This window comes from Emys orbicularis, chromosome 3, assembly GCF_028017835.1.
Source record: "Emys orbicularis isolate rEmyOrb1 chromosome 3, rEmyOrb1.hap1, whole genome shotgun sequence".
NCBI classification, from domain to species: Eukaryota; Metazoa; Chordata; order Testudines; family Emydidae; genus Emys; species Emys orbicularis.
Window position 1 is genome coordinate 1657170 of NC_088685.1, and position 24766 is coordinate 1681935.

A 24766-nucleotide genomic window follows, 5' to 3' on the forward strand; every position below is an offset into this window, starting at 1 on the left:
AAATGGGCCCATAACTCAACACGCACGGGTGCATTCAGAAAAGGGGTTGCGGTGGTGGAACCTGTGGTGTAAACAGAACTCAGGCATTTTTACCACTCTGCTCAGAGCAGGTCTGCGTGACATGGTGCTTAAAATTAGCCAATCTGCTTAATAGCTAGTCATCTAATCATCACCATAAGGAAACTTTCTAACTGTAACTCTAAGATTCAGGTCTCATTTTAAACCCAAATTGATCCCTTCCTTACAAACCTGCTCCTATTTTTGTCCTTGCATATTTACGTCACCGAGGAAAAATCTTGAACCTGAGGTTGAGTTAATACACAATATGCTAAAGAAAACCAGCCCTCATCAGGGTTGTAGTTCTGTTGTCCCTCACAGACACAGATCGTGGTCCTGGCGGGTGAGAGCACAAGATGGGGTATTAGTTGGTGTCTGCTACAGACCATCAAATCGCAGCAGGGAACCGGATGTCAGCTTCCTTATGCACCTGTCTATAATGTGTAGGGAAAAAAGGTGCATAATCACGGGGGACTTTAGTTTGAATGACACATGTGGGAGGTCTCATGCTGCCAGTAGTCAACAGTACAGATGACAATTTCCTAACCCAGAAAGTTGCAGCCAACCCAGGGAAAGAAATTCTACATTAGACCTCATCCTAACAGATAGAGAGGAACTGATCACAGAACTAAAAATTAATGGTAGCTTAGGTACAAGTGATCATGACTTGGTCATTTATAATGCACAACCAGCATAAAGTCCAGACCAGTAATATACATATTTGGTGCTTTAATAGGGCCAATTTCACAAAGCTGAAAACCATTATGAGCCAGATCAGCTGGGAGGAAGAGTTTAATCAGAAAAATGTGAATGATAATTGGGAATCATTTAAGGACACCTGACTAGATGCCTCCAAAGGCACAATCTCACAATCGAGGAAGAAGGTCGTGCTGATAAAAAAAAAAGATCTGGTTTAGAGGGGAAGTGAAGGCAGCTATAAAAATATATATATAACAAATAGAAGAAAGGGTAAGTTGACAGTAATGAATATAAATCAGAAGTTAAAAATTGTAGAAAAATTTTGATCAGGGAAGCCAAGGGACACAAGGAGAAATCTATGGCTGCAGAGTTCAGGACAATAAGGAGTTTTTTAAATATATTAGGAACAAAAAGAATCCTGACAATGGTATTGGTCCACTACTCAATGGAAATGGTAGAATTATCAATAATAATGCAGAAGAGACAAAACTATTCAATAAATATTTCTATTCTGTATTTGGGGAAAAGACATATGGTACAGTCTCATCATATGGTGATGCTAGCACTCTTTCCATTCCACTGGCATCTCTGGAGGATGTTAAACAGCAGCTACTAAAGTTAGACTCTTTTAAATCAGTGGGTCTTGATGACTTGCATCCAAGAGTTTGGAAAGAGCTGGGCCATTCATGTTGATTTTTCAATAAGTCTTGGAGCCCTGGGGAAGTTCCAGAAGATTGACAAAAGGCTGCTGATGTGCCAGTTTTGAAAGGGTAAACGGGATGACCCAGGTAACTATAGGCCTGTCAGGCTGACATTGATCCCTGGCAAGATAATGGAGCAGCTGATACGAGACTATTAATAGGGTAATCTAATTAGTGCAAAGCAACATGGGTGTATGAAGATCAACCCTGTCAAACTAACTTAACATCTTTTTTTTATGAGATAACAAATTTATTTGATCAATGTAATAGTGTTGAGATAATCTACTTAGACTTCTCTATAGGCATTTGATGGCACCCCATAACATTTTGATTAAAAAACTAGAATGATATAAAATGAACACTGCACACATTAAATGGATTCAAAACTGGCTCACAGATAGGTCTCAAAATGTAATTGTAAATGAGGTGTGTTTCTAGTGGGGGATCCTGCTGGGATCAGTTCTAGGCTGTACGCTCTTTAACCTTTTTATCAGTGACCTAGAAGAAAACATAAAATCATCCCAGATAAAGTTTGCAGATGACCCCAAAACGGGGAGGTGGTAAATATTGAAGGGGACAGGTCCCTGATTCAGAGCTATCTGGGTCTCTGCTTGCACCCAGTTTACCAAAACAATGTGTGTTTTAATATGGCTAAATGTATACATCTAGTAAGAAGAATGCAAGCCATTTTTACATATTACCTATAATCAGCTGAACATGATCTCCCAGTGTGACGCTGGGGCCAAAAGAGCTAATGTGATCCTGGGATGCATAAATGTAAATCTCCAGTAGGAGCAGAGAGGTTATTTGACCTCTGTATTTGGCATTAGCGTGACTGCTGCTGGAGTACTGTGTCCAGTTTTGGTGCCCACAGTTCAAGAAGGATGTTGATAATTTGGAGAGGGGTCAGAAGAGCCATGAATATGATTAAAGGATTAGAAAACCTGCCTTATAATGATAGACTCAAGGAGCTCCATCTATTTAGCTTAGTAAAGCGAAGGTTAAGGGATGACTTGATCAGTCTGTAAGTATTTACATGGGGAACAAATAGTTGATAATGGGCTCTTCAGTCTAGCAGAGAAAGATCCAATGGATAGAGGTTGAAGCTAGACAAATTCAGACTGGCAATAAGGTAAATGTTTAACAGGGAGAGTAATTAACCAGTGGAACAACTTACCAAGGGCTGTGGTGGATTCTCCATCACTGACAATTTTTAAATTAAGATAGGCTCTAGGAATTATTTTTGAAGTTCTCAGGAGGTCAGACTAGATCAGTGGTCCCCAAACTGTGGGGTGCACCCCGCTGGAGGGAGGGGAGGAATGTTTAAGGGGGTGCAGGGGAACATTGGGGGAAGTGGCAGAGCCCAGGCCAACCCCCATGGGGGGAGGGAGCAGCCCTGGCTCCCTCGCCCCCCTCCGACCGTTGGCCCCCACCCACCACCGGCTCCGCCAACAGTCGTGTTGCTAGCCCTGGCTCCCAAGCAAGGCTCCCGGGGTGTGTGAGGGGAGCATGGACAGCGGTAAGGAGCGGCACGGCGTAAAAGGTGTGGGGACCACTGGACTGGATGGTCCCCATGGTCCCTTCTGGCCTTGGAATATAGGCATCCGAGGGCTAAAGGAGCGAAGTGCTGAACATGTTGACTTTGGCTTTATCTATGCTAGGCTTGCACAACATTTTTGATAGTGGCTACTGCTAGTTCAGCAGCCAGCAGAGGAAACCTGGAGACTGGTTTCCAAGCAGCCACTGAATTTTAATCTTTGGATTTGAAAGCTCACTCTGCATATGAGCCGTGTGCTGGCGCCCGTCTGTTCCAGGTACTTTGCGTGTGCGCACGTTATACAGAACGAGATATTTTTCATTTAAAAAGTAGGCTTTTGTGTACCTTGAGGGTGGAACAGAATCCTAAACCTCATCTGTGACTGTGCAGATAAAGCATGGGGCATGTGCTTCATTTTGTATCCTTCTGTAATTCGATGTCTATATACGCCAGTTAAAAAGTCACTGTCTTCGCACATGGCAGAGGACTGACAAATCAGTGACTTTCCTTAATCCTACCTGCTCCACAAGAGCCTACATTTTCTCACCTGTGGTTCTAAAATTGGGCAGCAAAGTTCCTGCATGGCCGTGGTCCTCAAACTTTTTGTATTGGCAACCCCTTTCAAACAGCAAGCCTCTGATTGCGACTCCTCTGATAAATTAAAAACATCTTTTTATATTTAACACTATTTTAAATGCTAAATTTATAACCCTGTTCAAAATGAATTTACATTTTCTCACTGCTTTTAAATTAAGACTAAAACACATTTTTTATTGAATGATTGTTAAAGGATGAACGTTAATTTGTTCAATAGTTACTGTTTAATACTGGGGAGGACACAAAGAAACTTTGTCGATATCACTTTTCACAGCAGACTTCGCGCCCCATTACTACCTTAACTTCTGCGCTGCTGCTGACGGAGGCGCAGCTACAGAGCCGGGCAGCTCTGAAGGCAGTCCCGCCGCCAGCCAGCAGCAGCGCAGAAGTAAGGGTGGCAATGGGGCGCGAAGTCTGCTGTGAAAAGTGATATGTGTATGTTTGTTAATCACTTTTCACAGCCTCCCAGCTCTGAAAGCCACGCCACGGCCAGGGGCCAGGAGCAGCGTGCTGCCTTCAGAGCTAGGTGGCTGGAGAGCGGTGGCTGCTGGCTGGATGCCCAGCTCTGAAGGCAGCGCTGCCACCAGCAGCAGTAGTGCAGGACTGCAGAAGTAAGGGTGGCAATGCCATGCCATGCCACCCTTACTTCTGTGCAACGTTTGACATGTGTGCTGGGAAGGTTGGCTCCGGGTGGGGGGGGCTAAGGCAGATTTGGAGTGGCTATTGCCCCTGCAAGGGCTCCCCCCCAGCACCGCCCCGCCTGTGTGGCTGACTGTTACATTATAAATGACATTTTTTGCTGTTCTCAGTGTTCTGATTGGTCTGCGGTTTAATGCAGCTCTTCAGCTGCTGAACAGTCAAGCCCTCTAATGTTGTCTCAGTCCCACCTTTTTAGTCTCAAAACAACAAACCTGCGCGCACGATACCACAATGATCAGAGTCCAGCTTCCTGAAGGTGGTGATACTACAAACGTATCTTTTGTTTAGGAACAATGGTTGCTGCGTTATATGTTTACAGTACTTTTTGAAGTAAATGCACTACATTGCGATGGAAAGGTGTGTGTAACTTTCTGAAACGCTAGATTGAAGTGATCTAGTTTATAGCAGTTGCTCTCTGTTTTGTGCATATACTTGTGACCCCCCAGCGGATTCCCACCTGCAGTTTAAGAACCCCTGTGGTCCTTGCTAACCCACTGCTGGAGCACCGCTGATGCCTGGGATTTAATCACAGGCCAGCATGACTTGCTCCATTGGTGGTTCACGTCTACCTGCAAGCAAGAATCTGAATACAAAGGTCTCTGTTCATCCGTCTTGAAAGGGACAATTGTAAAGAGATTATTTGCAGGAGTCTCTTCTGCTTTATGCATTGCCAAACCACCGAGGTTCTGAATGCAGCACTCGTTCCTGTAGATTAGAAGACAGAGGCAGAACTGCAAGGTTTTTTCCCCCAAATCCCACGTCACTCCGGTGAAACCAGCAATTAGAAAATAATCTTTTTATTTCTAAACTCCGCACACGTACTCTGGCATAACTGAGAATAAGAGTTGCTTGTTGACCCTGCATTGCACATGGTCTGGGATTGCAATGTTTCCTTGAAGCCACTTGCAAGCTTTGATAGTAGCATGCGTTAATGTGGGCCCATGAAATTCCCTCACACTTGTGTGTTCTTCTGGCTCCAGATTACCCCTACAGTCTCGTGAACAAGGAGCTGAGAAGCATCATCAAGTCCCTGCTAGTGAAAGCCTCCAGCGTGCTGGATCTCTTCTTCGATCACTGTATTTATACGATGTTGCAAGAGCTGGACAAAACTCCTGGTAAGAGCCAATTGGACCAGAGCCCGGTCAGTTCAGTGGATCTCTAGGCTACAGGCACTGCCTGTGTTCTGTTGTTCCAAGAGCTGCTCGTGCAAGAAGCTCATTCACAGGCCCAGCCTAGAGCTAGTAGGTTTGAGACATTCTGGGGCTGAGGAAGGTTTTGAAGCTACAGGAATCTCTCTGTGTATTTCTGTTTATCACTAGCAGCCATCCTAACAGCTTGTATGGTAAAGCGTGCCGACTGGAATGGGGGGAAACCTAGTCTGATTGATTTGCATTTCTGATAGTTGCAGCTTAGATTTGGGCTCTATTGGACCGTGGCAGGGAGGGAATTTCTGAGCTGAGAACGCCTCCCAGAAAATACCCGCCTCCCAGCCCCTTTTTTCCCTTGTATTTTTGGCACACGCCAAAGCTTTCAAAAGCAAGCCTAGAGTGATCATTATATGATGCGTGCAGTGTGCACGCCGTCATTGCTGGGGGGCTGCGTGTCTTGTGGCTGCAAAGTTTGCTGCAGTCCCAGTCCGTCCGTCCATCCATCCCCCTCCCCGGCCAACAGATCCAGAACCTGAGCTGTTGTTTAAATAAGAAAACCGAGAACATGTGACCAGCGTGTGAACTGATGCTGTCGATTTGTACATCTGTGGGCTGCCTGAAACAATAGCTCTGAGAGGTGTGAATTGCCTCATTTGTCTCAACGAGTGTTGACTCTGAAACCTAAAGATAACATAAATACTAACATTAACTATTTCACTGCTGATCATTTTAGCAGAGCCATTCCAGTCATGTGCTGATCCCACAATCGGAAGGCGCTTCCTGTGCTGCTTCCACCTTCACTTTTTAATTCACAGGGAGCTGCCACAGGTTCAGTGCTGCAGTGTGCACGACTCGTGATCATAGTGAAGCAGTAAGGAATGAATGAGCTGCTTCTCATAACCATCGCCGGCCACTGTCTTCCTGCTCCCCTCCCCCGTCTCCCTTTTTCATTTAAACCAGGGTGGGGTTAGCCCCAGGCTCCTCCACTGAGTTACCCCGAGGCAGAATCTGTCTGGGAGCCAGCAGCAGCCACCTCTGCATTCCTTGGAAGCCTGGGCTAGGCAGGAGGTTTTTCTGCCTGGAGAAGCTATTGGTGACTCCATTGTGGAGTGGGTGGGCAGGGGCTGCTGGGGATCACCACAGTGGGGGTGATTATCTCCTGGGGTGGGACTGCTTCCCATCTAGCAGAGGCAGGTGTGTGCTCACAGCACCGCTGAGATCAGAGGGAGGGACCCAGAATGGGAATGGAAAGCAAGGAGAGTGGCTCAGAAGGAAGCGGACCCCAAAGCATTATGCGGAACCCCACCTCTGTTATGAAAGGCTTAGTGGGTGAGAGAGAGCGAGTGCTGCTGGACAGGGAGCGGGTTGTGTGAACCCAGCTGGGCGTGCTGTTTGGCGGCGGATGGGGGGGTAACCCTTCCATTTTTGGACATTGGGGGGGGGGGAGGGGGGAGATGTATTTAAAAGCAACATAACCTCCAGCTGCTGGGACTCCCGCTTAGTCTGAGTCTGGTGTGGCGTGTTTTGCAGGGGAGTCGCTGCATGGATACCGGATCTGCATACAGGCAGTGGTGTTGGACAAGCCTAAAATGGCAACAGTGAATCTGGGCAAGGTGAGCGGAATGTGTGTCCAGCTACTAGGCTGGCCTGCTTGTAAAACCGAACAGCGATTCCCCCCTACCCAGCGGGTCCGGCCGGTCCTTCAGAAAGATCTCGTGCTTCGTGAGCCACAAGGGATCTGCTTAGCTTAGTGGAGAGAGCCACGTGCCTTGTGCTGACCGGCATGCATAGAACATACTGATGGCTAATTCAGATAGAGCTGTGGGTCTCAACCAGGGGTACGCAGAACTCTTCCAGGGGGTACATCAACTCATCTAGAGATTGCCTAGTTTTTCAACGGGCTACATAAAAAGCACTAGCGAAGTCAGTACAAACTAAAATTTCTTACAGACACTGACTTGTTTCTACTGCTCTATATACACTATACACCGACATGTAAGTACAGTATTTATATTCCAATCGATTTGTTTTATAATTGTATGGTAACAGCGAGAAAGTAAGTAATTTGTCAGTACTAGTGTGCTGACACACTTTTGTATTTTCATGTCTGATTTTGTAAGCAAGTAGTTTTTAAAGTGAGGTGAAACTTGGGGGTACAAAAGACAAACCAGACTCCTGAAGGGGGTACGGTTGTTTGGAAAGGTTGAGAGCTACTGAGATAGAGTATATTCCTGACAGCTGCCTTCCCGAAAGGGACGTGGTCGGAAAGTTTCCAGAGGGTAGAAATAGCCCACCATAAACAGGTGGATGTCAGTGCTCCTGCCCAGACACGCAGAGCTCCAGTAAATACAGGTACCACATTGTGCCACTCCCTTGAAGAATCTCATTCCTGTCTAGTAACCTGTTTCCCTGTTAGAGGGCACTGCACTCTTGTCTGTGGGCCAGAGAGAGTGAAGAAGGAAGTTTACCCATTAGCTTTGCTTATTGGTGTTAATTAGTGATGAGATGAGATCCACTTTTTTAATATCGCACTCATTCAAAGCAAACGAACGCCACTGACTTTGGCACGTGGGCCACGCGGTCACTACGGTTGTGCCCTGGGCTGTGGCTCCGTCTTGTGCTATCCCATTGTGCTGTGACGCTGCTTTTCTGGCCCATTATAGTTTGAACCCTGTGTTCCTGTGATCCAGACCAAACCACAGTTTCACTTTTATGTGACCTCTCATGGTTTGTTTTAAGAAGAAGAAAAGGCGGGAGTGGATGGGGCCCCACCTGTGAGAATTGGATGGCACAGCTGAGTGCTGGAAGGCCACACCCTGGAAAACCTGGAGTTAGCTGGATGCTATGAGCTTCCCCCCTTTGTCCCTCCATAAAATTGCTCTTTGGCCTGGCTCTGAAGGTTTCTGTGAGCCACTGTGGAACAGGCAGTTTCTTTAATGAATGTTAAAAAATCCAACCCCCAGGCCTCCACAGTGACTCGCTCGGTTTCCCTTTGGGATGCAGCTGTCTGCCCCAGGTCCCCGTGCTGCACAGTGGCCGGGGGAGCTTGCTGAGGCCCTGTATCGGCAACAAACAGGCTGACAGGCGTTTGAGCTGGACCTTTTTTCTGAATGTAAGTGTGTTTAGAAAAGTGAGGGGATTATGGCACTAACAGCAGAGTCAGGCATATTGCGTCCTGGGGCTGTGTGAGCTTCTCTCTCTCACGGCTCATGTGCCATGCACCTGCTTGCGAGAACTAGGATACTGGGGAAAACCAGTGGTCTCTTGCCGCTGCTCCTGGCAGGGTAGGATTGCTCTGTTCTCTGTCTCTGTCCCAGCAGACCCCCTTGAGAGATGTCTGTCCACACCTGACTCCCTCTTTGGTTTCCAGCTTAGGTCTTTTCTTCTCTGCTGCTCCATTGAGCCTTCCAGATTCTCCAGTCACACGTGTGGATTGGAGCGAGTCCTTGTGAAGAGTCTGCTTCCAGCTAGGCAATGCCTGCACTACGGGCGTGACAGTGGCACAGCTGCCGCACTGTAGCCATACTGCAGCAGCCGCAGAACGGGTGATTCCGTTGACGTATCTGTCTCCCCGAGCAGCAGTAGCTCAGTTGATGGAAGCATCCTTCTGTTGCCCTAGCCGCATCTACACCGAGGGTTAGGTCGCCTTAACTGTGTCCACCCTGTGGTTAGGTTGCCTTAGCTGTGTCACTCGGAGGTGGATTTTGCACACCCCTGAGCGACGTCGTTACGTTGAGGAAGGTTAGACCAGGCCTCAGTGGATAGCAGTACCATGTTCACAGGGCTGCCGAAGCTGGCACATGGATCATAAAAACATTACAGAAAATTCCCACATTCGTTGACTAGGCATCACCTAAGAAGCATCAGTTATTCTGCCTGTAATCAATGAGGCCCTGAACCATAAATCCTTGGTATCAGATAACCATATCTTCAAGAAAGTTAGGAATAATTCCAGCTGTTGCATTCCTGAAGGGTTAAAATAATTAATTTATTGGATTTATTTAAAGTAAAGTTTTTATCTTGTTTTCTTTTTTTCTTGTTTTGTTCTGTTTTCAGTTGCTTTATCTTTTGGAGGTTTCTGTAAAAACTATAACTTTTGACTTTTAAAACAGAGACAGAGAGCTGAAGTGAGGAGAGGCGGGGGAAAGCGGGGAGTGAAGAGCAACCTAGGAAGGTAGCGAGACCTGAGCCAAGAGAGATTAACTCTATCAAGGTACACAGCTACCTCGATATAACGCGACCCAATATAACACAAATTCGGCTATAACGCGGTAAAGCAGTGCTCCGGGGGGGCGGGGCTGCGCACTCCGGTGGATCAAAGCAAGTTCGATATAACGCGGTTTCACCCATAACGAGGTAAGATTTTTTGGCTCCTGAGGACAGCGTTATATCGAGATAGAGGTGTATTTGAAAGTACAGGCGGCAGCAGCGAGTTTAGCAAACTGAGGAAGGATATAAAGGAAAAAACTTAACCGATTAAAAATATTTGAGAAAGAAGATTAAATTTTTAGATACGAGCGCGGAGTGTGGTTCTGTGGGTCAAAGCCGTTGGGAACCAGCACAGTTGGGAACTGCACCCCTGGTTTTTATCCTGGCTTTGAGAGGAGCGTGGGGGTAGTTACCTGCTCTTGTAAAACCTGAATTTGTTCCCCCAGTGTCTGTTGCTTTTGTGTGCATGCCAAATGGATTGCAGGAGTGCCCTTTTTTGCTGCAGTTAACTGGTTTTGGGCAACTCCATGTGTTAATGCATCAATTCTAGGTGTTAACCCACTTAATTTTGGTTTTTTACTTTGAAATTCTTTTTTATTCACTCCCCTGCGATCGAGTCGCAGCTCCTGTCTCCTAATGTGCTCTGTGAACTGTTCCATATTTTCCTTCATCTGATTTACCAATTCTGTGAAAGTATTGTGTGCTACTTTTTCCTTCTGTGCACTTACTTGTCCTGTTCTGACAGGCACCAGTCTAGGTCCCGGTTTAGGTTTTACCAGAACCTGGCTTTTATCATAAGGTGGTGGTTGCAATGCAGTGGACCCCGTTTCATCTTTTAATTTTACTAGGGCCACCTTTTTCCACTTCTGTCCCCATTCTTCAGGCACAGGGTAGCTACCGGAAGCCTGCTGTTTACCACCAATATTTATAACGGGACGGCACATGTATTTTTTGTAGGTTCCTTGCAGCTGTTTCCAGTGTTTGATTCTGTTCCTGTGCTGGTTGTCTGTGGACTGCTTGCCGCCCCGCAAGGAGAGAGAGCAGTCCAGGGCTTTGTAGCATCTGCTGATTCTTTTAACACTTTCTTTGTTTCTGTTACTTGCCCCGCCAATTTTGTGGCATGTTGTCTTAACCCTTTAACACCCATGGTTATAGTTTGCAATATTCTACATTTCAAGGGTACAGTTTCCTCCCGAGCCGTACAAATTTAATTCCATGTTTCTTCCCCATTATATTTTTTAAACTCTGTCGGGATTTGCAGGGAGGGATTAAGGGGGTTCCCTAGCTCGTGGTTTTCTGCCATGTTAGATCACGATTCCTACAGCGGGCAGCTCGCTTACTCACCAGATCAGCGGTTGGGGTTACCAGTGTCATCAGATGCCACCGGTGTGGTGCTCTGCTCTGTTCAATGTTGATAACAGTTGGCTGCGTGTGTGTGTTCCCTCTGTGAGCTGCCCCGGCTCTGCAGATCGCTGACACAGCAAACCCAGAGAACCCCCAATGACCACAGACTCCGATAAGGTAGCCAGGTTTATTGCCAAACAAAACAGTCTCTAGCTCCCCGGATCAGATGTCTACGGTTCTGCTAGTACATAGTGCCCCCTGACAATGGACCGGCTCAGTCAGTGGCGGGACTCTCCACTGCCCCATAGGCAGGACAAAGACGTCCACTCAGGGATGCATTCTTATACACAGGTACAAACAAGTTACACATCACTCCTGACGTATCGAGGTACAACCCCTCTGCGTGTTGGGGTGCTGCCTCTCTCCTGGTACATGTTGGTTCGAACAAACAAGTCTATCCATCATATTATCCTTTTGACTGTGTCTTTAGGATGGGTCAGCCTCTTCCTCATTATCTCTGTGGAATGTGTTTGTACCGGAATGTTCTGGTGCCATCCTGGCCTGTGTTTATCCTATTAGTACTTGATACACTTTAGATATGTGTATATGTCCAATTAGCAGCCTTCTTCTTGCCGACTTTTGTGAGCAGGGCCTGCCTCTGGCTCACAGCTTAACTTTGCTCTATGTTAGCGAAGTCTTGACCATTACTTCAGTTCAGGCCTCAGGCCTCATACCGGGCCTCTGATACCTAGGGTTTATGTCTCAGGGCCTCCTCTTACTACACTGCCTTTCTGGGGCCATAAGTATTGTTCAGCTGATGAAACTGAGAATCAGGAAATGAAGAACTAGGCCACTTTCCAAGCCTCTGAGTCCGGGTTCATTAATGTGATTTGTTCAGCCTGCCTCCTGTCCTTCCCATTGCTCACAGCTAGAATAAATCATCCGGCTGGGGACAGCTGTACTGGGGGTGGGGGCAGGTAGGGGCAGCTTCTCATTTGTTTGTTTAAAAAAACCCCAAATCCTTCTAAATGACTGAGCAGGATCCTGCTCTGCTCCTAGCCCGCCTGTCACGGCTTGAGCTTATGGCAGGCCCCTGGCTCTCTCCAGTCTTTTCCTCTTGTCTTTTGCATCCATTTGTTATAGCTTGTCTTGAAGTGTAATCTGGTCAGGGCAGGGACTGCAGCTGTGTATGTGGGTGAGGCCTAGCACTAAGTCTGGGTGTGGGGAGAATGTGGAGCTGTTTCAGTATGTCTGAGTATTTGTGGGCAGTTGAAGCCCAGAGTCTGTGGGGACCAGTAACTGATGTGGAGAGAACCGACTGCACAGCACTGAAAAGACAGCAGTGGCTTCTCACCAGGTTTTCACTTTTTCCCCGCTGCCTGTCTCAGCTTCTGGGGCTAATAAGATTAGTGGCAGCTCACTTATATCTTAAATGCACTTGCAGGTAGCATTGATTTATTCGGCGTGTGTGTCTCTTGTGGCCTTTAACCCTATACAGAGGGCATTTGCAGCCTAATTTGGGTAGCTCTTTTGCTGCTGGACCACATATTTGTTCCCCTCCTGTTTTTTGAAGCAATATATCTGCTTTGATACTGCTGCGTTTAGTTGCACCTGGGGGAATGCCTGACACTAAATATAAAATACACCCTCTGTTTTAGTCTCGTGTTATGACTTTTTTGTTTTGAATCTTGTATAGTTCTCTCTCTTCGTGCAAACACTTCAGTTTCAGATTTGTTTCAGCTACTCTTGTCGTATTGTTTCCTGTCCCCAAATTCCTATGTCAAAGCCATGGCACAAAGCGGCTTAGCTACTGGTCAAATTTGTAAAATGTTGCTCTGAGCCTTTCCCTGCCTTTTCTTGGTGGAATGTTATGGGGTGAGGGAAGCTGTGGAGTTTTCTTAAATTAATTTGATTAACGTGTTTGATTTTCCCTTCAGTACTTAGAGCTGTTACGGTCCCATCAGAACAGGCCAATGAAGTGCCTCACAATCATGTGGGCTCTGGGACAAGCTGGATTCACAGACCTCACTGAAGGACTGAAAGGTAAGAATGGGATGAGCTGCCTAGTCCAGAAGATGCAGTCTGGGGAGATCCAAGGAATGAACTTAATTTCCACTCATGCACTTGCTTTGCTCTACTTGAAAACAGGACACATACCGGAGATAGCAAAGGCAGGTCACTGCAGGCATGCCGCTGTGGGACGCGGTGGGTGAGGGACCCCAAATAATTCATGCAAGACTTGTAAATGTGTGGTGAGGCTCCTCTCTCTAATGGGATTAGCTTTCTCTTACCTCACTTTCATGACTTCTTCATTGCTGGGGTAAATCATTTTCAACAGTAAAGGCCCGGGGTCACCTAACTTCTTTGGAAACTCACGGTGCATTCTTAAAAATGTTCAAGAGACCAAAGAACCAAACTTAGACCATGTCTATACGTACAGCGCTGCGGTGCTGCGGCTGTGCCGCTGCAGCGTGTGTGGTGAAGACGATCTGTGCCTACGGGAGAGAGCTCTCCTATCGGCATAAAAATCCCACCTCTGCGAGTGGCAGAAGCTGTCAGCAGGAGAAGCTCTTCTGCCGACGTAGCGCTGTGCACATGAGCGTTTTTGCCAACGTAACTTGTCGTTCAGGGGTTGGTTTATTCACACCCCTGAGTGACAAGTTATGCTGGCAAGAGCTGCAGTGTAGATGTAGCCTTAATCAAATTGATTGTCAAAGCAAAATGGCACAATACAAAAAAGGAGGCATACGTATCCTCCTTCTGGAAAGCAATTCTTTTCTCCCAGCATATTCACCTTACACAGAAGGGGAGCTTCAAAGGTACGCATTTTAGCTGGTGGTATTTGTAGTCTGATTTGTATAAGTTACAAAGCTCTTTGCCATTATCAAGCCCACCAGTCTGTAACAGTTCCTTCAACTGTTGTTTTATTCGGTACTTTTCTTAGCTCTGTTTTGGATACTGCGTTCCCAACCAGCTGGTGCAGAGCTCCATCCCAGCCTGTGCTAGGACACAGCATTCCTGTATCCTGGCTTTGACAGGCTGCCTATTTTCTAATGCCAAAGCTGACTTCAGCTTTGCAGTGTGTTGTGGGATACTTGACGTGGGTAAACAGAATTGTGGAGAGAGCATAATACCTTCAGTTAACCGCTCTCTCTCTCTCTCTTCTGGCCCTTTAAAACATTAATCTCCCTGCCTGTCTCTTTCAAGAGCTGTCTGGGTCACACTTTTGGACCCAGATAGCGTCAGGCAGGTGAGTAGCTCTGATAAATACCTACTTTTTACGCTGGTCGCGTTGCCGGACAGTCGGTAGGAAATGCTTCAGAGAGTCCTCCCTGTGCTGTTCTAATAGCTTTCTCCTTTCATGCAGTGTGGCTTGGCATTATGCTTCCAGTGCTGGGGATCAAGTCCCTCTCCCCGTATGCGATTGCCTACTTGGACCGGCTGCTGATGTGAGTTATAGCTGAATTTGATTGGTCTCTCTCCGTTAAGGATAAAGCCTGCCCCAGTTGTCATGTACAGCAGTTCCTGGGCCATGGGTACCCTTGGCCTGCTGACATTAAGAACCTGGAGTGTGCGTATTCAAGTTTGACCAGTGGGATGGGAGCTCCTGCCCTCACCAGGGGTTGACGGTGTGTCGCGCTGGCATAGCGTTGGAAACGTGACGCTCCCTAGACTTGCAGTGAGGTTTGACCCATGACCTCCGCCTCAGTGGGGTGACAGTGTCTAAACGAAGTATCGGTAATAACTGTATCTCGTTATCTTGGCCTTTAGCATGTCTGTTTTCTGTAACTCGGTGCTGACTACTCCCCGCCTAAAGCCAGAACCCTGGCAGCCCTGGATAGCTGAGGAGCAGGATTGGTTCTAAGTGTCCCATGCTGCTTTCTGGAGAATCAATGGCTGTGTTCTGCTCCTCCTTCAGGAGCAGGGAGTGCGAGAAGTGAACACTGTCATTCAGCATCAAGCAGCCCTGGGTCAGAGATTGGGACAGCTGCGAGCTGCGTCGTTGGATGCCGATAAGGTCCAGCCCTCGCGTTCCTGGCCAGCTGCTAATGCAGCAACAAGCTCTAAAGCAAGTGACAGGAGAGAGAACCCAGCTTTGGCCAATTTTCATAGGGAGTCAGTGAGCTCACTGGGCTGTGTCTGTTGTGGACTGCTCACTGGGTGTGGGACGTGCTGGCAGCCGACACATTAACTTGTGCAGATGGAGTGCGTGTCCGTCCCGCTGCTGCTGCCTAGTGCCTAGTTACGACAGTCTGTCTCTTGAAAACGACTGAAAATTCCCCAACCGCAGTGTGTGTGTGTGTGGGGGGGGGGGGGGGTGACACTTCTGTTGTGCGACTGTGCTCATTTGTGTTTGACAAACCTGGGGAGAGAATGGAGCAGGCTCCCCCCAGCTGCGCTTGGGCTGGGTGTTGGGTGAAGATTCCTGTGCTAACAAATACTGAGTGTTGCATGAATCCATAAACTAGGATTACAGGTTTATGGCCTCATTTTGGTGTAGTAGGTCCTGTAATTAACAGCCCAATGGAACTGTCACTGACCCCTTGAACACTGGCACCAGCAACAAAGAGCCCGGGACTAGACATCTCAGCAGCAGAAGATGAATTGGGTTCAAATTTATCGAATTATCCTTGCCAAAAAGGTGCAGGGCATATCTGGCTGAAGGGCCTGGGAAGAGAGGCTGCGGAGTAGCCGAGGGGGGAAGCTGTGCCGGTACTATGGGGACAGACATCAGATCATCGCCGAGATAGCTGGGCCGTGCAGCGGCGCATTAGTGGAACATGGTGGGGTCATTATTCAAAGGCTGTGCGCACTGTCCATTCCCGAGAGAATGCCGGAGGCTAAATGGTGGGCACAGAAGAAGAGGGGAAGTGCACCCAGGAGACGGGAAAGCTCCTTTGCTTTATGAAGGGGGTGAACAGACTTTTTCAGGGATGGGCTCCACAATGAATAGGCTGAATCTAGACTGCAGCTGGGGGAGAGCTGCTCTCACGAATGCCTCTGGCTGCCTACAGCCTCTAGCTCTTTAATTATCCTTTCCCCTCCTTCAGAGACAGGAGCCAGGTTTCCTGGTCTCTTCTCCTGTCTCTTGTTCCCGCAGACTGGTGGAAATGAGGACTGTGAGCGTGGGCTCATTGCTGTGCAGACAGCCACACAATAGCCGTTTTCACCTGTAGCGTAGAAGTTTGGAGGGCAAACGACATGCAGTCCCCAAGATGTCCTTTCTCCATTCCCTGCTTTAGGGCACGGGCTCTAGAGAAGCCATGTGAAGGATAAAGGGGACGTGTTCTTTAGCCACCATAGAGCAACAGAAGAGAATTCCTGAAAAGCTTTTACTTTAAATAAGGGTTTTCCCCCCATTTGTCTTTTCCCTCGGGAACGTCACATCTGTCATGTGTGAGCCAGATCTTGGGCGGTGTTTCTCCAGATTCTTCAGCCTTCGGAAGCCTGAGTAAACAGTCCAGCCCTTCTGGCAGGTTTCACTGTATGCTATCTCCATTGCCACTGTCCTGCCAGGGAGCTGGTTGTCCATAGACTCCCAGGACGAGTAGATACGGCCTATGTTCCTAATGTTAGAAACCAGCACAAACACCTTTCTTGCCTCCCCATTCCAGCCCTTCATTATAAAGAAGCAAACAAGTGCACAAGCCCATTGTTTCCTTTGTGTGTTGCCTGTAAAGAAGAAAGGGGGTGGGAGTGAGTGTGTGTGTGAGAGAGACTTTCGTCAAAGGCCGGTCTGGTATAATGCTGAGTGCGTAGAAACAAAAGACAGTGTGTACTGCACAAGACGACATGCTGGGAGAGTGGGAGTGAAAAGTACAGCATCAGCGCAACCCTGACGGAGTTCCTGGGGGTGCTAATCTACTCCCGGCTCAGTGATCCTTAGCTCATGGCCTCAGGCCTGTAGTCTCCAGATGCATGGGGTGGTGTAAGGTGCAGCCTTTAATACTGCTTCAGAGTTGGGCCCATAGAGCAGCTGGCAAGGGGCTTGGTTCTTTGCTTAGAACAAAGTGCTGCAGAATATACAAGACAACTCTCCACCTGTTCAGCAGCCAGTGGTGTGTCACAGCGAAACTGGGCCTGAAATAGACACGGGGTGATTCTGAAACCCACGCACTCCGCTCCCACGGCAGCTGTGTTCTCGGAGTGAACTGGCACCTTCCCTGCGTTGGAGGCCTGAAACGTGGTGTATGTTCATACCAGCTGCTGCTGTTTCGGAAGCAATCCCTTGGAAGAGCGTTAGCAAGCGGGGAAAATTCTGCTAACAGCAAACCAGCCTCACATTGCCGAGGGTCCAAAAGGAGATGCTTTACAGGCTGATTTGTTTGATGTTCCCACTTTGAAATCAGGCAGCTTGGATTGAATCTCGTGTCTAATCCTGGAGCTCAGGTGCTCGTGATGGGAGGGTGGTGGGGGGAGAAGCATGCAGAGTCCTTGGAACCAGCTCCCCCAGGGGTTCCCATCTGTCTGCTGCCTGCAGTGACATGACTCCTGTAACCTCTGTCCTGACGTTTTTCCATTGCAGGACGCACGCTAACCTGACCAAAGGCTTTGGCATGATTGGACCAAAGGACTTTTTCCCACTCTTGGACTTTGCCTTTATGCCCAACAACTCCTTATCACCCAGGTATGGCTGACTTGCCCACGGTCTCGATACAGGAATGGTGACTTGCAACCCTTGGGGCTTTATTTCAAGCAAGTGGAGAAATGGGTAGTGAGAAAAGCAGCTTGGCTGGGCAGGTGCCCGCAGCATGTGAGATGTCCTACCAGGCAGGTGGCGCTAGCTGGGGACCTGGCGTGGGCTCAGGAGAGCGACTGCTGGTATCTTCATTTACCTGACTTTTGTTGGTTCAATAACGGAGTTCTTTTCTGTGACTAACGAGGCTTGCCTGTATGTGTGGGAGACACGCTGTGAATGAATGAAAGGGGGCCTGGTTCACGGTCAGTTTGAAGACCAGATTGTTCTTCAGACAGGGAGCTGGGGCGCGTGTGTCGTGCTGGAAGATCCCATTGCACCTGTCCAAGGGAAAGCCGTGTCACAGCAGCTGGATGCACAAGTGCCATTCCTCAGGCTCGGGGGCAGGGGGAGTGCGTGAGGGCCCGAGTCTAGAGAGCCTTGGGAGGAAGGGCGAGTCGGTGAAGGCTGAGCAGATGGAGGAGGCTGGAACTGAAAAGCAAGAGAATGACGGGGGAAGGGCAAGGGGCTTGGAAGAGGAGATACACTGGCCAAGGGGAGCCTGTCCTAATGTTAACAACAAGGAGTCTGGTGACACCTTAAAGACTAACAGATTTATTTGGGCATAAGCTTTCGTGAGTAAAAACCTCACTTCTTCGGATGCAGTGAGGTTTTTACTCACGAAAGCTTATGCCCAAATAAATCTGTTAGTCTTTAAGGTGCCACCAGACTCCTTGTTGTTTTTGTAGATACAGACTAACACGGCTACCCCCTGATACTTGTCCTAATGTTATGTTCCTGAAACTGCGGCTGCTCGCCACCCCTCTCCATGGTCCTGAGCAGGACACGAGCTCCCACATTCGCACTGGCTGGGATCCTAACGCTCGGTGCATCCTGGGAGGAGAGAACAATCGCGCTTCGCCAGCAGCCCCACTGGAGAGCCGGCTCCTGGCTCCCAGGAGCGCGCGCCCTGCCTTGCCATGTGTTCAGTGTGCCTCAGTGAAGCCGAGCACACAGGGCAGAGGTGTTCATGTGATCTGTCCTTCAGCCTGCAGGAGCAGTTACGCCAGTTGTACCCCAGGCTGAAAGTGCTGGCGTTTGGCGCTAAACCTGAGACCACGCTGCACACCTACTTCCCCTCCTTCCTGTCCAGAGCCACTCCAAACTGTCCTGCCGACATGAGAAATGAGGTGAGCGCTTGGGGAGTCGGCAGAGTGGTCGGGCTCGGCTTTGTTCTTGGCACGGCCGGGCTGGGCCTGCGAGGGGGCCCTTGACTGAGCGGGAGATTTCTGTGCGGATCCCCAGGGAGGGGCGGGTGGGAGCCAAGTGAGGCAAGGTCGGCACGCCTGGGGCCGTTCAAGTCTTGTCCACTGTATCGCTCCGGGGAGACGTGTAGGGCCGTCTGGAGAACCGCTAGGACTGACAGCAGACCTAGCAAAGGAAACCAGATTGAGAAGGGAATTCTCTGGGCGCTCTAAGCTGGTTTTTTAACATCTGTTCATTCCTAGCAGCTGGGAGAAAAGCTCTTGGTGCAGAGACCCATCCCCCTCAGCCCATCAGATAAGGGCTGAGAAAGCGCCGCTTCCACGGCAGCCCCCAGCGCAGTGAGGATGATCCGACTTGTTTGTGCAGACGGGGCAGAAAAGGGGATTTTTTTAACAAAACACCTTTCAGGACTTCTTGATCCATCACAACAAAGCAAAAAAGGGCCGAGCCCCATTTTCTGTGCTCTGAGGGCAGTACAGCTGGGAGGGGTCCGTGGCGATTAGTACGTTGTAAGTAGGTAGCTAGAGAGAGGGGAGAACTAGACTAGAGAAAAGGGCTGAGGAATAACCGGAACTGCATAGTGGTGCTGGGTGGTCCAAGATGGCGCGCTGACCCAGGGCTGGGTCTATCAGCTGGGAGGGGTCCATGGCGATTAGTACGTTGTAAGTAGGTAGCTAGAGAGAGGGGAGAACTAGACTAGAGAAAAGGGCTGAGGAATAACCGGAACTGCATAGTGGTGCTGGGTGGTCCAAGATGGCGCCAGGGCTGGGTCTATCAGCTGGGGAAGCCAAATACTGCCACCCGAGCAGAAACGCCGTCTCGTTAGCGGGGAGGCGAGTGGGCCTGGTTTTCAGAGCTGCTGTGAGCTCCAGTGAGAGCTGTGGCTGCTCAGCCCTTCTGGAAATCAGGTCATGTGCACGTAGGTCCCAAACTCAGTCAACAAGCGGGTGTGCAGCTTTTGGCCTGGCAAGCTGAGCTGCAGAGCCGGGCGTAGCGTGACTGAACTGAGCGTCCCCGAGGGAGGACTGGAGACACGTTGGTTGTAACAAGCAGCCATCCAGTCTTTCTGCTTTCCTCCTGCGCAGCTCCTGATCTGCCTGAGCGAGTGCCTGAGCATGGACGCCCTGAGCTTCAGCGTCTGGCGGCAGCTGTACACTAAACACCTCTCCCAGTCCAGGTAGGCTGTGCACACGGTTGGCTGGGCTTTGGGCAGTCAGCAGGAGGCAGGTGATCCACTTGCTCTCGCCTGGGCGTGGCTCAGCGTCTGTTCTGGAGGACGCGGGCTACACAGTGGACACAGCTGATGTTCTAACGGGGTGGGCGCGGCGGGCAGAGGGAGGTACCCGCCCTGGGATGGCAGCGAGCCCAGGAGGAGCTGACAACGAGCCTGAGGAGCTTAACAAGAAATGATTTTGGAGAGTGGCAGTTCAACTGATAGCCCAGTGTGTCTGCTTGTGTCCAAGCCTTGGGCTGGAGCGTTGGGGTAATTGTCAGAGTCCCCTAGCCAAGCCGGGATGCTGACTGTCGGGAACATGAGCCCTTCTGATAAAATTCCTGAAACCGAGAGCAGCTGTCTGAGCAGAGCTGTGGGCTCGGTGCACAGCCAGCCTGGCTAACGTGCTTTCCCTGTGTGGCTGCGTCCTGCACAGCTTCAGCAAAGGCCAGAGCTGGGCTTCCTGAAGTTATTTGGGGAGATTCCCTTATCTACAGGCAGGGGCCACCTGTGTTAGTGGGGCCAGGTGTTAACGTTCCTTTGAGTCCCAGCAACGTGCCCCTTCACTCCTCATTGGAGCATGAACTCTGTGAGGCTGGTGCAGTGGCATGGAGTCAGGTACTGCTGCCTTCAGGGTGGTCCAGGCCTTCTCTTCCTCGTGACCCTTTGCAGTATTGGACCTCCATAAGCACATCTAGGTGGCATGGAAACTCCATGGAGCCCACTAGGACATATTCTCTTGCCTGTCTGGCTGGCTAGGACATACAGCTCAGCCCTGACATCTTCTAAGTGAGAGCTGGGGAGGGACCATGCGAGGAAGAACAGCTGGAGCAAAAGCAGCCCGTGGGAAGAGCGGGGTGAGACGTCCCTTATCACTGCATTCTGTGGCTAGACATCGTCCTGCTCGCAGACATTAGCCCGCGGCACCACCCTTTCACAGAGAGTCTGAGACCTGTTTCCCTTGGCTCCACAGCTTGCTCCTGAACCATCTGTTGGAGTCTTGGGACAGCACCACCAGAAAAGTAGGTGATATGCTGGGGGCAGGGACAATGGGGAAACCGTCCCTTTCCATGGGGCGGGATGTGCTGGAGGGAAGGAGAAGGCACTGAACTGGCACGTAGGAGATGGGGGTTCAAACCCAGCTGTGCCGTCGACGCCCTGTGTGACCTGGGCAGTTACTTAATCTTGCTGGGTCTCAGTTCTGCCTTGTAGTGAGCTGGGCAGAATCGCTGCTGTTTTATCATTTCGACAGACTGTAGCGATGTTTGTTTTAAGCAACCGGTGTGGGAGATGCTGGGGGTCAGACAATAATTCTTTAATGGCAGGTGATGTCGAGATTCAAAGAGTTAAATCTTAATAACCATTAAAACCCATTGTCAGCATTGCATGTCAAGATATACCTAGTAAATACCTTTCAACGAAACGCTGAGATCTCGGCCCGTATTTTTCTTACTTTGCTTACCTGTAAATTTCACTTGTGGATGGAAACGTTTTCCCGGCAGTTTGTGTACAGTGAAATCAACGGTTACCTGTAACAATCGAATCCTGCCACGCCTACTTTGAGGTCGCTTTCCAAATAGGGCTAATGCGATCTCACCACCTCACGGGGGCTGTTGTGTCTGCGGGTCCTGTCACTGGCGAGGTGCTTGGTCACGTGGGGCGGGAGCCTTCTAACATACCAGTATAGACCAAGGTGGTTCATATCTTCTCCTCAACCCGGCCCTTCCCTGCCTACGTCTCAGACCTTGCCTCGTACTGTGTCCTTTGCGCTGCTGATGCTGCCAGTCTCAATGTCTGGTTTCCTTTCCCTCCCTCCGCTGTCCCATGCTGCCCTCCAGTGTGTGGAGCCCAGCCCAGGCCAACATGTCTTTAGTCAAGTCCCACGTTCTTTCCAAGGCCTGCCAGAAGGGAGTTCCTAATTACATGGCCATAGCGAATGCCTGTTGTGGGCTTTCCAGTGCATCCCATCTTCCATGTCTGCCGTTTGGATCGCAGCTCTTGGACTTTAAACTAGATTGAATTTGAATGTTTAACACTAGACTGGAAAACAGACGTGAGACCACTCCCCCCGGTCCCCTGAGAGGAGGGGAATGGACTACATGTGACCTAACTGGCCTCCCCCTTGTTGAAATCCATGGGGTTTGTTCAAGTTGGGCTGCCCAAACTTTGCTGCCAGTGTAGCGCCCATATTGGGCAGAGAATCTGTTTTGTGCTGACGGTGGGACAGATCCTAGAGCAGCTGCGGTCACTGCCCCATGCTGACTGAACACGACTAGTGGTGCAGACCCCCTCACACAGAATCCGTGGCACTCCTTTGCGGGGGGTGGATTTAGGCTGCCTGGGGGGTAGAAGTGTGATAGAGAGTGAGGCTTGATTAACTGGACTGGGGTCAGCATGGGAACAGGCTCTGGGTGGGCTGGCGTTCTGCATCGGCGAGGGCAGTGTGGCTGCCCCCAGAGGTTCTGCCCAAGCGGGGTGTTCTGTTACGTCTCTGTGCTGTGGAACTCAGTGTCTGTCTTTCTTCAAGGTGCGAAAATCTCTCCAGGAAACTGTTCGTTCGTTCAAAGTGACTAACGAAGAACTTGCTGTGAAAGGACCAAACAGCCTCCAGGATCTAGCAGCCTGCCATGCCACCTGCAAGGTGACTGGCTTTCCCGTGCAGGGCGGTTTTGGGGCAGGGAGGCCGGAAGAGGCTTGGGAACTAACCCCATGTACCCAGCACCTGTTGGGCATTGATAGGAGAGGGATTTCCCCCACGCTGCCCCGGGAGTCCTCAGGCTGTTTGTTTTCCTGCTTTCTCTTCTGGCGTCTGTAGGAGTTACTCGGTTTCAGAGTGCAGCGTGGGAGTGGTGCTCAGAGGGGCCTGCAGGGCACTGCTGGCTCTTTCTCCTTGCTTCCAGCTGCAAAGAGGAGCCTGGCGCCTTGTGTAAAACGACTGGAAACAAGGCGGCCACCTGCTGAGAAGAGGACTGTGTGGCTAAGCGCAAGCGTAGCGAGTGGGGAACCATCTGCATAGGGCTCTGAGAAGTCCAGGCACTGCGCAGGGCAGCTGGAGGACTGGAAGGAACACAACAGATGGGAGGGGGAAGTGAACAGAATGACACAACTTTCCGATGTAGGAGTCTATGGTTAAGCAGTTTGGAACCGGCTGCGTTTAGCAGCATCAGTTACTTTTTGTTCTGTTTCCAAGAACCTGCTGCATAAGATGAAAGGCCGTGGCTTCCCCTGGGTTCGACTGCTGCTTGTGGTTCTGGTGTTCGCTGCCGGCTTCCTGGTGCATGATATCAGGACACAGGGGTCTTTTCAAGGTAAGCCCTTCCCCCACTGAAACCTGGCTAAGAGTGGGGCACGATTAGATCCTCGGAGGAGAGAGTGAATTTGTAAATGTCCGTTGGCTTTGATGATTTGTTTGAATATGTGATTTCCCCAGCAAGTTCTTCCTTTGCATCCCAGAGTATGTGCTACCTTGTTTCCTCCAGGGCCCTGTGGCTCCCTGCTGGGAATCTGTGGGCTTTGTTACCTGTGTTGTGTGGATGCTTTCATCCCTTCTGTAGCCAGCAGGGGTGAGCATGTGCCACCCGGGATGCACAGGCACCCACGAGGGGCGTATGGCTCTGTTCACCCTTCACTCATCAGTGAGGCTACATTTTAGTCATGGGTATTTTTAGTAAAAGTCATGGACAGGTCATGGGCAATAAATAAAAATTCACGGCCCGTGACTGTCCATGATTTTTACTATAAATACCCATTACTAAATCTCTGCTCCTGGGCCCTGCTGCTCTGGGGGGGGGGACCCTGCTCCAGTGGTGGGGGCTCACTGCTCCGAGGCCCCCGGAGACCGCTCTCCCAACAGCCTCCAGGACCACCTCCAGGGACCGATGCTCAGGCGCTCCCCGGGGCTGCTGCTCTGGGGGGGGGGACCCTGCTCCAGTGGTGGGGGCTCACTGCTCCGAGGCTCCCAGAGACCGCTCTCCCAACAGCCTCCAGGACCACCCCCAGGGACCGATGCTCAGGCGCTCCCCGGGGCTGCTGCTCTGGCCACTGCAGCTGCGGAAGTGACAGAGGTTGCGGGAAGTCACGGAATCCGTGACCTCTGTGACAGAATCACAGCCTTACTCATCAAACATTCAGCAACATAAGAACAGCCGAACTGGGTCAGACCAAAGGTCCATCCAGCCCAGTATCCTGTCTGCCGACAGTGGCCAATGCCAGGTGCCCCAGAGGGGGTGAACCTAACAGGCAATGATCAAGTGATCTCTCTCCTGCCGTCCATCTCCACCCTCTGACAGACAGAGGCTAGGGACACCATTCCTTACCCATCCTGGCTAATAGCCATTCATGGACTTAACCTCCATGAATTTATCCAGTTCTCTTTTAAACGCTGTTATAGTCCTAGCCTTCACAACCTCCTCAGGTTGCAATATTCCCAGACCACCTCCTTACCTGAGCAGTAAGATGTTAGTGTATTGCCTCTGCACAGTCACGTGGCTGTGGCACCACTGAGCTTTGCGAGCCTTTTGGAGAATAAGGCCTGCTCAGAGCCAAGGTCATAAAGCAACACAAGCAGCCTCCGTTCCTTCACCCGTGTGGCCGGGTCCACGCGGCCCTTGTGAAGCCGTG

General features: G+C 49.9%; 1 protein-coding gene across 1 annotated transcript in view; it reads left to right on the forward strand.

Moving 5' to 3' along the window:
- Positions 1-24766, forward strand: part of TMEM214 (transmembrane protein 214) — a 33485-nt gene that overhangs the window by 5517 nt on the left and 3202 nt on the right. The window contains exons 4-13 of the mRNA XM_065401206.1: positions 5271-5405; positions 6969-7051; positions 12929-13034; positions 14359-14440; positions 17518-17619; positions 18716-18857; positions 20019-20110; positions 21120-21168; positions 22674-22787; positions 23337-23454. Of these exons, the coding sequence (XP_065257278.1) occupies positions 5271-5405; positions 6969-7051; positions 12929-13034; positions 14359-14440; positions 17518-17619; positions 18716-18857; positions 20019-20110; positions 21120-21168; positions 22674-22787; positions 23337-23454 (1023 nt within the window). The remainder of the gene's footprint in view (positions 1-5270; positions 5406-6968; positions 7052-12928; positions 13035-14358; positions 14441-17517; positions 17620-18715; positions 18858-20018; positions 20111-21119; positions 21169-22673; positions 22788-23336; positions 23455-24766) is intronic.